At 38.6% G+C, this 11,845-nt stretch overlaps 1 protein-coding gene across 4 annotated transcripts in view; it reads right to left on the reverse strand.

The window, feature by feature from the left end:
- The window catches only part of PPP2R5E (protein phosphatase 2 regulatory subunit B'epsilon), a 130,318-nt gene extending 122,388 nt beyond the window's left edge, over window positions 1-7,930 (reverse strand). For 3 of the 4 annotated variants that reach the window (XR_005653130.1, XM_039864573.1, XM_039864561.1), the window contains exons 1-2: window positions 7,344-7,930; window positions 5,009-5,172 (exon numbers count right to left, since the gene is read on the reverse strand). Coding sequence is in view for 3 of the 4 variants with exons in the window: in XM_039864573.1 (XP_039720507.1) it covers window positions 5,009-5,165 (157 nt within the window). In the remaining variant the exon portion in view is untranslated. The remainder of the gene's footprint in view (window positions 1-5,008; window positions 5,173-7,343) is intronic. The other variant, XM_039864568.1, reaches the window with a different exon arrangement.
- Window positions 7,931-11,845: the final 3,915 nt, after the last annotated feature.

Here is an 11,845-nt window from a genome sequence, read left to right on the forward strand (position 1 = left end):
GGCTGCTCAACGCATTTCAAATTCAATCAAAGGTTTAAGAACGTCTATACCAACTATACAAGAATATTATGACTGATTGCTCCTGAGAAGGGGAACTAGGAGAACCAAGTTGGGAGGAGGATTTTTCACTATACATCCTTTTATATCTTTTGATATTTGAACCATATGATTGTATTAACAATTCAAAAAATGAATAAGTTAAAAATAAAAAGCATTACACTAAAAAATGTGGCAGGATATCAATACAGTAAAAATCTCCAAATAAAGATGCTTAAATATACCTAGTCTACTAAATTCAATACTTTTGCAAACTGTTTCTTTGAATTTTCTAGTTGAAAAAGGTTCATGACTGCAAAACTATGCTCTTGTTTCATAATTTTCAGAGACATTTCCAATTTCAGCTTTTTGCTAAAAAAATATAAAAAGTCAAATAATAATTCCACATTATTCATATTCTAACTTCTGAAATCCCAGTTAAGTAATAATAGCTAGTATTTATTGAATGTGCCACTGCTACATCTATTGGTTATTATCATCATCCACATTTGGTAGACAAGGAAAACAGCTTCTAAGAGTTAAGTCACAGGGCAGGGCAGGGTGACAAAAAAAAAAAGAGTTAAGTCATTTGCTAGTGAGCTAGGTAGGCCTCTTGAGGGCAACAAAACCCATATACCTTCCCCTATGCCACACTGCATCATAGCCTACAAAGAGGAAGATGAACACTAAACTAAAGGACATTATTCCTTAAGAGACAATTTTCATCATAAATACACTAGCCCATTATAAATATTGGGAATTCTATATGCATATTCCTTCTTTACACTATACAAAGCAGAGATGAAAGAGAATTATCCTATCCAATAATTAGAAAAACACAAAAACTAAATTGTAATTTTAAAAAGTCCTCACAAACTGTCACCCTACCTAAAAATAAAAGCTGAATCAAATCTTAGAGTTTTGAAAAAAATGTTTTCATTAGAGGAGTGTTATAGAAACACAAAGTTACTGATCTAAAGGTTTCAACACTAAGACAAAGAGTTTCTCTCTGCTGAACAGTAACCTCCACTCATAGTTTTTGGAATGTTTAATACCAAATGTCCAAACTATCAGTAAAATGCTTCAAAAACATATAATGAATTGTTTGGCTAGAAATAATGATGACACCTTCATTATAATCCCATCTTCAGAGATGGTAGTTTTCAAAAACATTTCATTCAAATCTAAACTTAAATAATCTTTTAAGTCAAAGAAAGTTGGAAGTAAGGTAAGGGAGGATAGGGTGGGGAGAGAACATAAATCATTCAACCAGATACTACTATTATTACTATTACTACTAATAATAATAATGATTATTTATTTTAAATGTGTATCTATCTGCCTAAGTATTTTGTTTGATTGTCCTTATTCAGTGACTTACCTAAATAACTGTAAAAGCTTGCTTCATGTCCTATTGTGTAGGCAACAAGGAAAGCATCCAAGTCTTTACTTTCTTATTTAGCACATAAGGCACTGAGGTTTACCCTACTGGATTTCCTTTGTCAATAAAAGGACTAAGAGTCTTTCGAGCGCAAAACCTTTAGGACATCCTGAAAACATTTTCAGAAGTATGTGACAATGAGGAAAATTCAAATGTCTATATTTCAAGGTTTCTATACATTTATATTAAATGTCTGTATTTCCAGAAAAAGTGAGGTCACTCACCCTATATTTACAGAAAACTACATGTTGGTGTTTCTTTCTATAGAAAATAACATCATCAATACAAATTTTAAAACCCCACCTATTAGCAAAAGGGCAAAACAGAAGAAACTTTCACTTTATTATGGTTCTGCAAGTGAGAAGACTTTTAAGGTAAGAATTAAATGGCCGTATTAGTTACAAGTCAGTCAAATATTATATGCATAAAATAAACATTCTGATAATACATACACACAAAACAAATGATCATTAATATCTAATTTTTGAACTTTCAAAAATTACATATTAAAACTGAGTTACATAATAACTGTTTACACAATTTCCATTCTCAAACTCTCCTAAATTAAAGACCTTGAGGATGTTTTTTATTTTATTTTTTAAAGCAACAAATTTCAACTGCAATTTATATTGTACACACAAATAAAATTAACTCAAACCTACCAATTTACTCAAAGTGATACTATAGAAATTAAATCAGTAGCTATTCTTTGGCATGCATATATAATTTACTCTAGTTTCTTCTAAAGAAATGGCAAAAAAAAAAAAAGTCCTCCCTATATTTTCTTTATATTCCATAAATTACTTCATAAAGTTGGTGACACTGCAACACAAAAAAGTCAATAGTAAAAAAAAAAAGTCATTTAACAAACTGTTTTCATTCACTAAAAAAAATCAAGAGCAAATATACATTTCTGAAGTCTATAGCTGAAAGTAACTTCTTTGTTTATCTATATATATGGAAATCTAATTTATGGAGTGCTTTCCAAAATATTTTCCCAGAATGGGCTTACTATACAAGAATCACTTTTAATCTGTCCAGAATTAAGTTTCTGGATATATCTAGCATTATATGGTCCTGCTGCTCTCTAATTCTCCTATGCTGGCAAAATATACAAGTTCAGAAAAATCATATTCTTAGAGACCAAAATTCTTGGAAATTTTTCAATACTACCAGACTTCACTTAAAAAAAAATGAGAAAAGTATATACAAATGCTCAAAAAGCACATGAAAAGATGCTTACCACTAATCATTAGGGAAATGCAAATAAAACCACAATGAATTACCACTTCACACACATTATGATGGCTATTATCCAAAAAAAAATTTTTTAACTTGAAATAAGAAGTGCTAATGAGGATGTGGAGAAATTGGAACCCTGTGCATTGCTGGTGTGAATGTAAAATGATATAGCTGCTGTGGAAAGCAGTATGGTGTTTCCTCAAAAAACATTAAACATATGATCCAGCAATTTCACTTCTGAGTATATACCCAAAAGAAGTGAAGAGAGAGATTCAAACAGACACTTGTATACCCATGTTCAGAGTAGCGTTATTCACAATAATCAAAAGATGGAAGTGACCCAAGTGTCCATTGACAGGTGGATAAACAATATGTGGTATATACACACAATGGAATATTATTCAGCACTAAAAAGGAAGAAAATACTGACACGACATGCTACAACATGGATGAACCTTGAGGACATTATGCTAAGTGAAATAAACAGTCACAAAAAGACAAATATTGTATGATTCCACCTATATGAGGTACCTAGAGTAGCCAAATTCATACAGACAGAAAGTAGAATGATGGTTGCCGAGTGGGTAGGGGTAGTGGAGAATGGGGAGTTAGTGTTAAATGGATACAGAGCTTCGGTTAGGGAAGATGAAAATGTTCTGGAGATGAGTAGTGGTGATGGATGCACATGTGAATGTACTTAATGCTACACTCAATACATACTTAAAAATGGTTAAAATGGTCAATGTTGTTATCTATAGTTTACTACAATAAAAAAGAGATAAAGGACAACAAAATATTAAAACATGTGCCAATTTCTTCTCATGTATGCCTCTTTCACCACCCACAAAACCAATACCCTGCCTATGAGTAGTTATTAAGTTTTAATGTAAATGTCTACCAGGAGTCCCCCAAAGTAAATATAACAATAAATTTTAAAATTATCTCTAACCCTTAAAAAATTTAATCTGCTTCCTCAGAATAAAGTCCTTTGCTGGATATAGATGCTAACAGCTATTACATGTCTAGTTCAGATTAAATTACTAAAATATCTAACATACCTCCCAGTTTTGTATTTCAAGTATGATTAGTTTTAACCCTAGAGAATTTTTCCTTAGTTTTTCTTCCAAAGCCTCATAAAGACTATTTTCATTTTTACAGCAAAGTCTTTAGCCAAAATACCACCTTCCCCCCAAACTCATAGAAGCTCATCTTTACTAACTGGTAAACCTATCATCTTTATAGTAATCAATAATCATGTAGTTTCACCAATTTCAAGAATCTCATAAATCTCCCTCCCTTAAGAAAACTGTAAACATGGGAAAAATACAAGCTTGAAATATCCTAGGCTAAATTTTGAGGATCCTCTCTAGGCAAACTCCAGTGTTTCTTAGAATACCTTCTGATTTCACAAATTGTTACAGAAATGTTCATTAATGAACTAACAAACCAGGTTTTGGGATTTCCTCTGAGCCATTAAAGTGCATTGTGTTATCCATGTCCCCTTTTTCCTCACCCTTAAGTGTTAGGCAGACAAAACTCTACCTTCAAAGGTAGATTCTGATGTTTCCATGCTATAAATGCTATGTTCTGATACATTACAAACAATGCTTCTTAAACATAAAGGAAATAGATGAAAATTAAAAGAACAAAAAGTATCTACATAAACAAAAGTTGAAAGGTCTAATTTCGAAAAAAAAAGTATTAAAAACTTGTCTTTAATTCATTCCAGTGGAAAGAGAAAAGTAGTATTAAATAAATAAAATCATCATATACATTTTCTATTTGTACTATCTAAAAACAAGAATGTATGTCATCAGTTACTATTTTTTCTTGATTTTTAAAAATTAATTCTTTCAAACATCATTTTCTATATATGTTCATGGTACCATCTCCTCTACTAGGTCTACTTCCTGTGATTAAGTTTGTACAATTTGTAACTGTCACTGCATGTAACATATACATCTAAATGCCAATAGAAGAAAAAATAAAAAGTACAGACATCTTAAAGTTTCTCTGGCATTCACTTTTCCTATGTATCGATGTGAGAGATTCTCCTAATAAGTTTCTGTTCATTTGTCCACAGCTATTTATATTTAATTGAGCTCTTTAAAAAGGAGAATGGGTATATCTGGTCACACATCAGTGACTTCAACATGTCTGAAATCTCCCATCCTTCCCTTCAGTGTGCAACACAAAATGCTAACAAATATCAAATTCTACAAAAAGGAACTTATAGATATAAAAAAAGATCAACTGAAGGGGAATCTATCACCTGGTCATGAGCCTTACCTTTCAGGAGTGGCAGAGGTGTTAACTCAATAGGCTTGCCTTGAGACCTAAACTGTGAGGAACTTTGTGACCTCTTCTGTCTGGCTTTTCTGACGGACTTCCGAGAAAATCCGTCTACTTTATCCACTGATGGAGGAGTAGTTGGTGCTGAGGACATATCCCTACTGAAGAGAAAGAAGTATCATAAACACATTTCCAAAGTGGAAGAATACATGTAGGTTACACAAATTCTAAAATTCCCGTATACAATATTCGTGAAAATGTGAATATGTGATAAATAAAATCAATTAAGAAAAGTCATATTCAATAAGAAAACATTAAAATTTGGTGAAAATAGAAGTACTATAACTACTACATAAGCAATATTGTAATTCTAATGTACTGGGCAATATTCTAATGTACTGTGCTGCTCTTGGTATAAAACATTACAGATACTCATTTAGACTTGAAGAACTCTTCTAAGCTACTCATTTTTGAACTGCAAAGCTCTTCTCAAGATTCTTGAAGTAATTTTGGAGCTATTCTGCAGTTGGAAAACTTCCATCGATACATTTTCCCACAATATTTAATACTATGAATGGGCTCTGGAGTTTAAACTCCTATTGTACTTCAAGAATCTAGACCAATGTATCACAGCAAGGTGAAATTTACAACTACCGAAATTATCTAGGCATGACTTTTAATGCAATGTGCTGTGTTAGCTAGGATAAACTACACCACACGGCAAATGAGGACAGGCTAGATTACTTTAAACAGAACACATAAAAGGCATAATTAAAAATCATTTCAAAGAAGTCTTCTTTTTGAGTGAAGCCATCTTAAGTTATTAAAGCTTAATAAACAAAACTATGATGAAATGGTGCACCAAAGTTGAAATGAAAACTTAAATTCACAGCCTACTTAGATAACCTAGTTGAGTTCCCTTAAAATTCATGATCAAATATTAATTTCCATTCCATCAAACTGATGAACAGTTCTTATGGATTTTTCTTAACCCTATCAAATTATTAAAATGAAAGCTATTCCCCAAAAGTAACAAGCGTTAAGCTCAATTTCATTTACCAATTTAAACAGATGTCATCATTTCCATGGTACCGAGGTTCTGTGCAAGATTAATGGCAGACTTGAATAGATATAATGCATATGGGGAAAATGCCAAAATGCAATTACTCACCTGTCATTCCAATACATAAAACAAGTATTTTTTAAGCTCTAAATAAAAGAGTAAAGTAGTTTCTTCCTGAACGCGTGAGAATAAAAAGTTACCTGGATTACCTGGGTTCTAACAAAGTAAAAATAACAAAAACATAAACAAAAAACAAAACCACATGATGTGGAGGTCTGGAATTCTGAAGTCTTGTTTGGTTCTCTTTTTTTTTTTTTTAGTTTTTAGAAACCTAATTTAGCTTTTAAAAATGTGACATTCAAAATGGAATTGCAAACTATGAATGACTACAGAAGAAGTAAGATCACTTTAAAATTTTCATAAAGACTGCATAAGCAAGAAGCTCCACATCATACATCTGTATGTTGTAAATTTAGGGGTCGCTTTCCCAATCTGGTATGTGAATTACTTAGATTTCATTTAACTGTAACAACACAGGATTTCAGTAAATTCTGTTCCTCTATCACTCTTTTTGTCTCGTTTTTATCCCTATTTCTAAAGATTATTTATTGATAGTAATATTTTTTTAAAAGAATCATTTTCCCTTATACCCGCGGCCGCGAATAAACGTCAAGGATCTCAACCCTAAAGCGCTGCAGAACTGAACGTGCAGTAGCAGCGGGTCCGTGTAAAGCCCCGGGAAACAGGTTTCGCCCTGAACCAAGGCGCCCGAAGCTTTATCATCCTCTAAGCAGTGGGCACGGGGCATTCCAAGGCTCAGGATAATCCAAAGGGGGTACTAGGATGAAGGAGAAAGACTAGAAATGGGTTTATCTGTGGGGATGCTCACATGCTCCCTTTGCTCCTACCCACCCCCACCGCAAGCCCTGAAGATAAGCTGCTACAGAATCCTCAGAACACCAATCCCCCATTCCCCCCGCCCCTGTCAGTGGATAAGGGGTACAAGAATACGCCTCCAATGCCGGAAGGTGGAGAAAGGGGGGGAGGGGGCAGAGTGAATAAGAGGCATCATGAGAAGCATTTGAGGTAAATCAGACAAGTGGGACGGGCGCTCCCTCTCCCGCCCCCCCCCCCACCCCACCGGGCATCTGCACTCCCCTCAGCTGCCTGGGCCAGGCCTTCCCGAGGCTGGTGCCCTGCAGATTCCCCAGGAAGACTGGTAAGAGGAAAGGAAGCAGGCGAACCGCTGAGCTGGAGGGACGAAGTTACCTTGAAGCTTCTGGGGAAGAATCCGAAGATGATCTGTGGTTTTGAGGGGCGGGAGACGCGCGAGAGGGCCGCAGCGAGAGCGGGTAGAGGGACCGGGACTTGCGGGGGGGAGGTCCGGACAGCGGCAGGGAACCCGGGGCGACGGCAGTCCGGCGCGGCGTCCCTCCGGTTCCGCGGCGGCGGCGCTTCTAGGCCTCACGGCCGGACTTGAACCTCAGAGCTTCCAGTGGCGGCGGCCTCACGATCCTCCCCCGCGGGCCCGTCCCATCAAATCGGCACCGACCCCGTTGCGGCTCCGCCGGTGGCTCCTTGCTCACATTCCCGGCGGGCGGCGCCTCTGCTCGTTGCCCCGGACCTGGCGGCGGCGGCGACGACGTGGGGTGGGGGGGAAGGGAAGGAGGAAGACTGGATCCGCAGCGGCAGCAGGAGGAGAAAGAAGGAGAAGGAGTAGGAGCCGCTGGAGCCGCCGCTGCCAGAGCCGCCCTTCGATATCCGCGGTGAGTCCCCGTCAATGCCCCTTTCTCTCTCCTATTGTCAATATCACCGGGCGGCTGAGTCCATGGCACACTCTCAACCAAACCTTCTGGCCAGCAGCGCCCGCCCCCCGCGCCCATTCACTGGAGGCTTCAAACGGGAAGCGAGGCCTCATTGGCCGGAGTCCGCCTTCACTCCCGTGCCAGCATGTTCGGCTGAGAGCCGATACCGGATTGGCGGTGGGGGGGCGGAGAAACAGGAGGGTGGGAAGAGCTGAGACCGAGGATTGGACTGAGGGGAGAGGAACCCGGATGCAGCGCGATCTCCGGCCGCGCTGCCGCCGCTTCCGCCAGGCATTTGGGGTTGGGGAGGCTGAAGAGGGTTGTTACAGCCGCCGCTAGGCCCGAGAGGCGTGCCTTAATCCCGGGAAGTGTGCGACTGACAGAGCAACGGAATGCGTTTCCACGCTGTGCGCGGCGGTCGTCTTCAACCAGAGGATTCTAAGGGCAAGAATCGGCCACGGGTGGGGAAGCCCCCGGTGCCTTGATTCCGTCCCCTTTATCGGCTGGGGTGGCCCTTCGGGGCTCGAGGAGCCCCCACTCAGGACCGGAACCAGCGCTGCGTGGACAGCAATAAGATCCCCAGCCCGCGCCTGTGTATATGGGCCCTTGCAGCCCGCTGTGAAACCCTGAGCAGTCGCTCTGCGGTGAACCCGTGGAAGGCCTGGCACCGAAATCTGAACCCCTGGGGCCTGGCCAAGGGTTGGGTATCGCTTCGAATTCTCTCACCTTGTCTCCTTTTCCCTGAACCTCTCTTGAATATCAGCTCCCTGGAGCTCCTACAAGTCTTGGCTGAGGCTGGTTCAGTGTAGATTATGCAGGTGAAGTGCTGTCTCTACGCTCGCAAGCATTTATTGAGATCCACTGCATTGGCCCTCCTGCTGAACAGAACGCGGAGAAATCCCGCTCCAAACTGGGAGCTTGGGAGCTTTTAATTGTGAGGGTAGATCCGAAAGAGTTTATGGTGAAACCTTGACTTTTAACTCTAGCTAGAACAAGTGATAAAATATTTATAGAGATGTGTTGGCATCCTTGGTGAGCCTCAGGCCAAATGATGCATTTCCAGAAAATATTCTTGGACTGCAGCTCAATTTGAAGGCACGCTACATACGTCTTTTGCGGGTACTTGGGGGGAGTGGGAGCAAGAAAAAGGAAGAAACTTCTTAAGGCTAACTGCAAATGTCAGGGTCCCAATTGTTCAAAACTCGGTAAGTGAAAAAAGAGGCAAGGAAAAAAATTAACATTCATAACCCTTCAACCACTGTTCGCATTTTAGTGCACTTCCAAGTTTTTTTCTTTTAATACAGTGTGTATCGTTCTGTAGCCTAGTTTATTCCCTCAGTATAGGCCATATTTTTTATACAGTTAGGAAATAGAACTATGTATAAATAAAACCTTGCCATATGCACAAGTAATGGCAAAAAATGCATTACTTTTCTCTTGTTTGTGTTAACACTAAAGTGTTGCAGATTTCTATGCACACTCCCGGAAATGGCTTGAGTGGGAAAAAAATTTTTTTATGTGCCATGAAAGAAAAAATATTCCTGTTTTGAACTGAAATGAGAAATAGGAAAAGATGGCTCTCATGGATGAAAACAGGCTCCCCCTACAGACTCCAGATGATTGGCCACTGAATAATAGTGCCCATTTTTTGCTCTGATAAAGTTCATCACCACTAGGCCCTATAAAACTGGATACAATACCAGTCTCCTTACCTTCAAGAAAGTTACATTTCCATATCTCAAGTTCTTGTACCAGTCTTCATGAAAACTTCAGTGTCCCAGCCACAAAGAACATAACTTGCTCAATCTCTGGTTGAAGGTAAATGCAGAATTAAAACCAAGGAAGATTCTAAAGCTAACTAAATTTTCCTTGGCAACAGTTAAACCGTTAAAGAGTAGAGCATGCTTCAAGTACTCACAGCTGTTGCTTAGAACATTTCACATTTTGAAGAGTGGGGATTTTGCTTGCAAATAATGGATTTCTATAAAGACAATTCATTTCAAAACTTTCTGTAAAATGGCTGAGTAACTGAAATGAGCAGATCTTTTTAAATCGAAACATCCTTTCCTATGCGAGAAACTGTTCCTTGAACCAATCGTTTCTAAAGGAGGTCCATGCGTCCCAGGGGTGTGTGTACCCCAGAAATAGGCAATCCATTTGGAATGCAGGAGAAGAAAATATGAAGACATCCATTTATGCTTAATACAAATTTTAAAAAGCATTAAGCTTGACTAATATTTTATATACAGAATGAGTAACCTTGCACTCAGTCCATGGACTGGTCTCTTGGCCTAGAACAGAAAGGAAAAGTAGGAGTTACCCAGTGTTGATCCCACCCAGTCATCCCTGCTAACATATAGTGACACTGCAGTTTGCTAGATTCAGTTAAGTGGATTTACTGATTATATTACCTAGGTTTAATTAACCCATAAAAAATAGACAATTGACTTTACCAGAGTCTTTTGCAAAGAAATCAAAGGAAAACAAGCAAATGACAGAACTGACACTTAAAATATCAGATCTTTCACAGCCACATTTCAAAGTTAATCTACTAAATCCAAATTTTGGCTAAAAGAAAGTCAAGTTCATCAAGAAGGTTATTTAGAATGTAGATTGATATCCACTGTCATTAACAGTGAACTTCACCCTAACATATTATATGTAGCGAGAGGGAGTTATAAGCTAATGATGGTAGCAAGTGTGTATACTTTATAAATAAATATACATGTATTTGGTTAAGAATAGCTCCCCAACGGTTATAGCATTCCTGGCTGGAAACCCACCCCTGCCTTTGGGGCATATTGTTTTATCTCTTCAACTGCTAAATTCCGCAGGGCTGCAACCTTCCTTAGTGTGTCCTGTATCCTTCTAAATTGTACTTTCAATAAATCTTACTTTTTCTTCATTAAAAAAAAAAAGAATTGCTCCCCAAGAACATAGTAATGGGAATGAATGATCAAAAAAGTTTGGAGACTGCTATTGTAGATAATATAACAAGAAATACATTGTAGCCACTTGAAAAGCCATTATCTAATGACAAAACACTGTCCATCACTATCTGATATAAGCATTCACCAGATACCAAGGCTGAGCTTATCATGAATCTACTGGCGGGCTGGCCATGTAGACATAGACTCAAATGATAGCTGACTAGTGCTAAAGAAGGGCTAAGAGAAAATGCAGTTGTGTGGTCAAACCAGTTATCAACTGGTAGAGGAGGAAAACACCTGTGCGGGTAAAACAGGTAAACTAGCACAATTTGTGTGTGGAAGATGGAAGGCACATGAAGCTGAGTGTGGGTTGAGAGGAAAGAACTGAAAAAACCTGAGGCAAGAGTTGTTCTCAGGAAAAAAAAATAAAAGGAGTATGTACACAGCTAGTGTAGACAAGGGGCTTTGGTATTACATTCCTTGGAGCCACATTTATCTACACAGGAAACACCCTCAGCAGTCACATTTCTTGTATCACAATTTAAATAATATAGTTACATTTTCAGATGTGCCTCAAGGGTTATAGGTTATCCATGGATTTCCATGTGATTAATGTGTATAATTATTGCTCAAGATTTAAAATGTTTAGATGGTCTAGTTCCCTACAGAGCAGTGAGAGGCCCTAGGTGTCACCGATGGATCAAGGCAGGAATAAGGGCCCTGTGTCACTAATGGGGAGGGAGAAGAGAAGGAGACAAAGCCAACTTCAAGTACACTTTATTTTACACAGGACAAAACACAATGTACCACAAGTAATAATTTTGTTTGTAAAATGGCCAAGTTGCACAATTAAATGAACTAAAGCTGTAACTAATTATAATTATAAGCATAATGATGAGAACACAGACCCTGAAATCAGATATACTCAAAGTGGAATCCCAGCTCTAATAATCAGGAGCTGGGGAAAATTACTCATGCCTCGCAGCTTTGATTCCCTGACCTGCAAATAAGCAGGCTAACACTTCCTAACTCAGGA

The sequence above is a fragment of the Pteropus medius genome, unplaced genomic scaffold (genome assembly GCF_902729225.1).
Source record: "Pteropus medius unplaced genomic scaffold, Ma_sr-lr_union100, whole genome shotgun sequence".
Lineage (NCBI taxonomy): Eukaryota > Metazoa > Chordata > Mammalia > Chiroptera > Pteropodidae > Pteropus > Pteropus medius.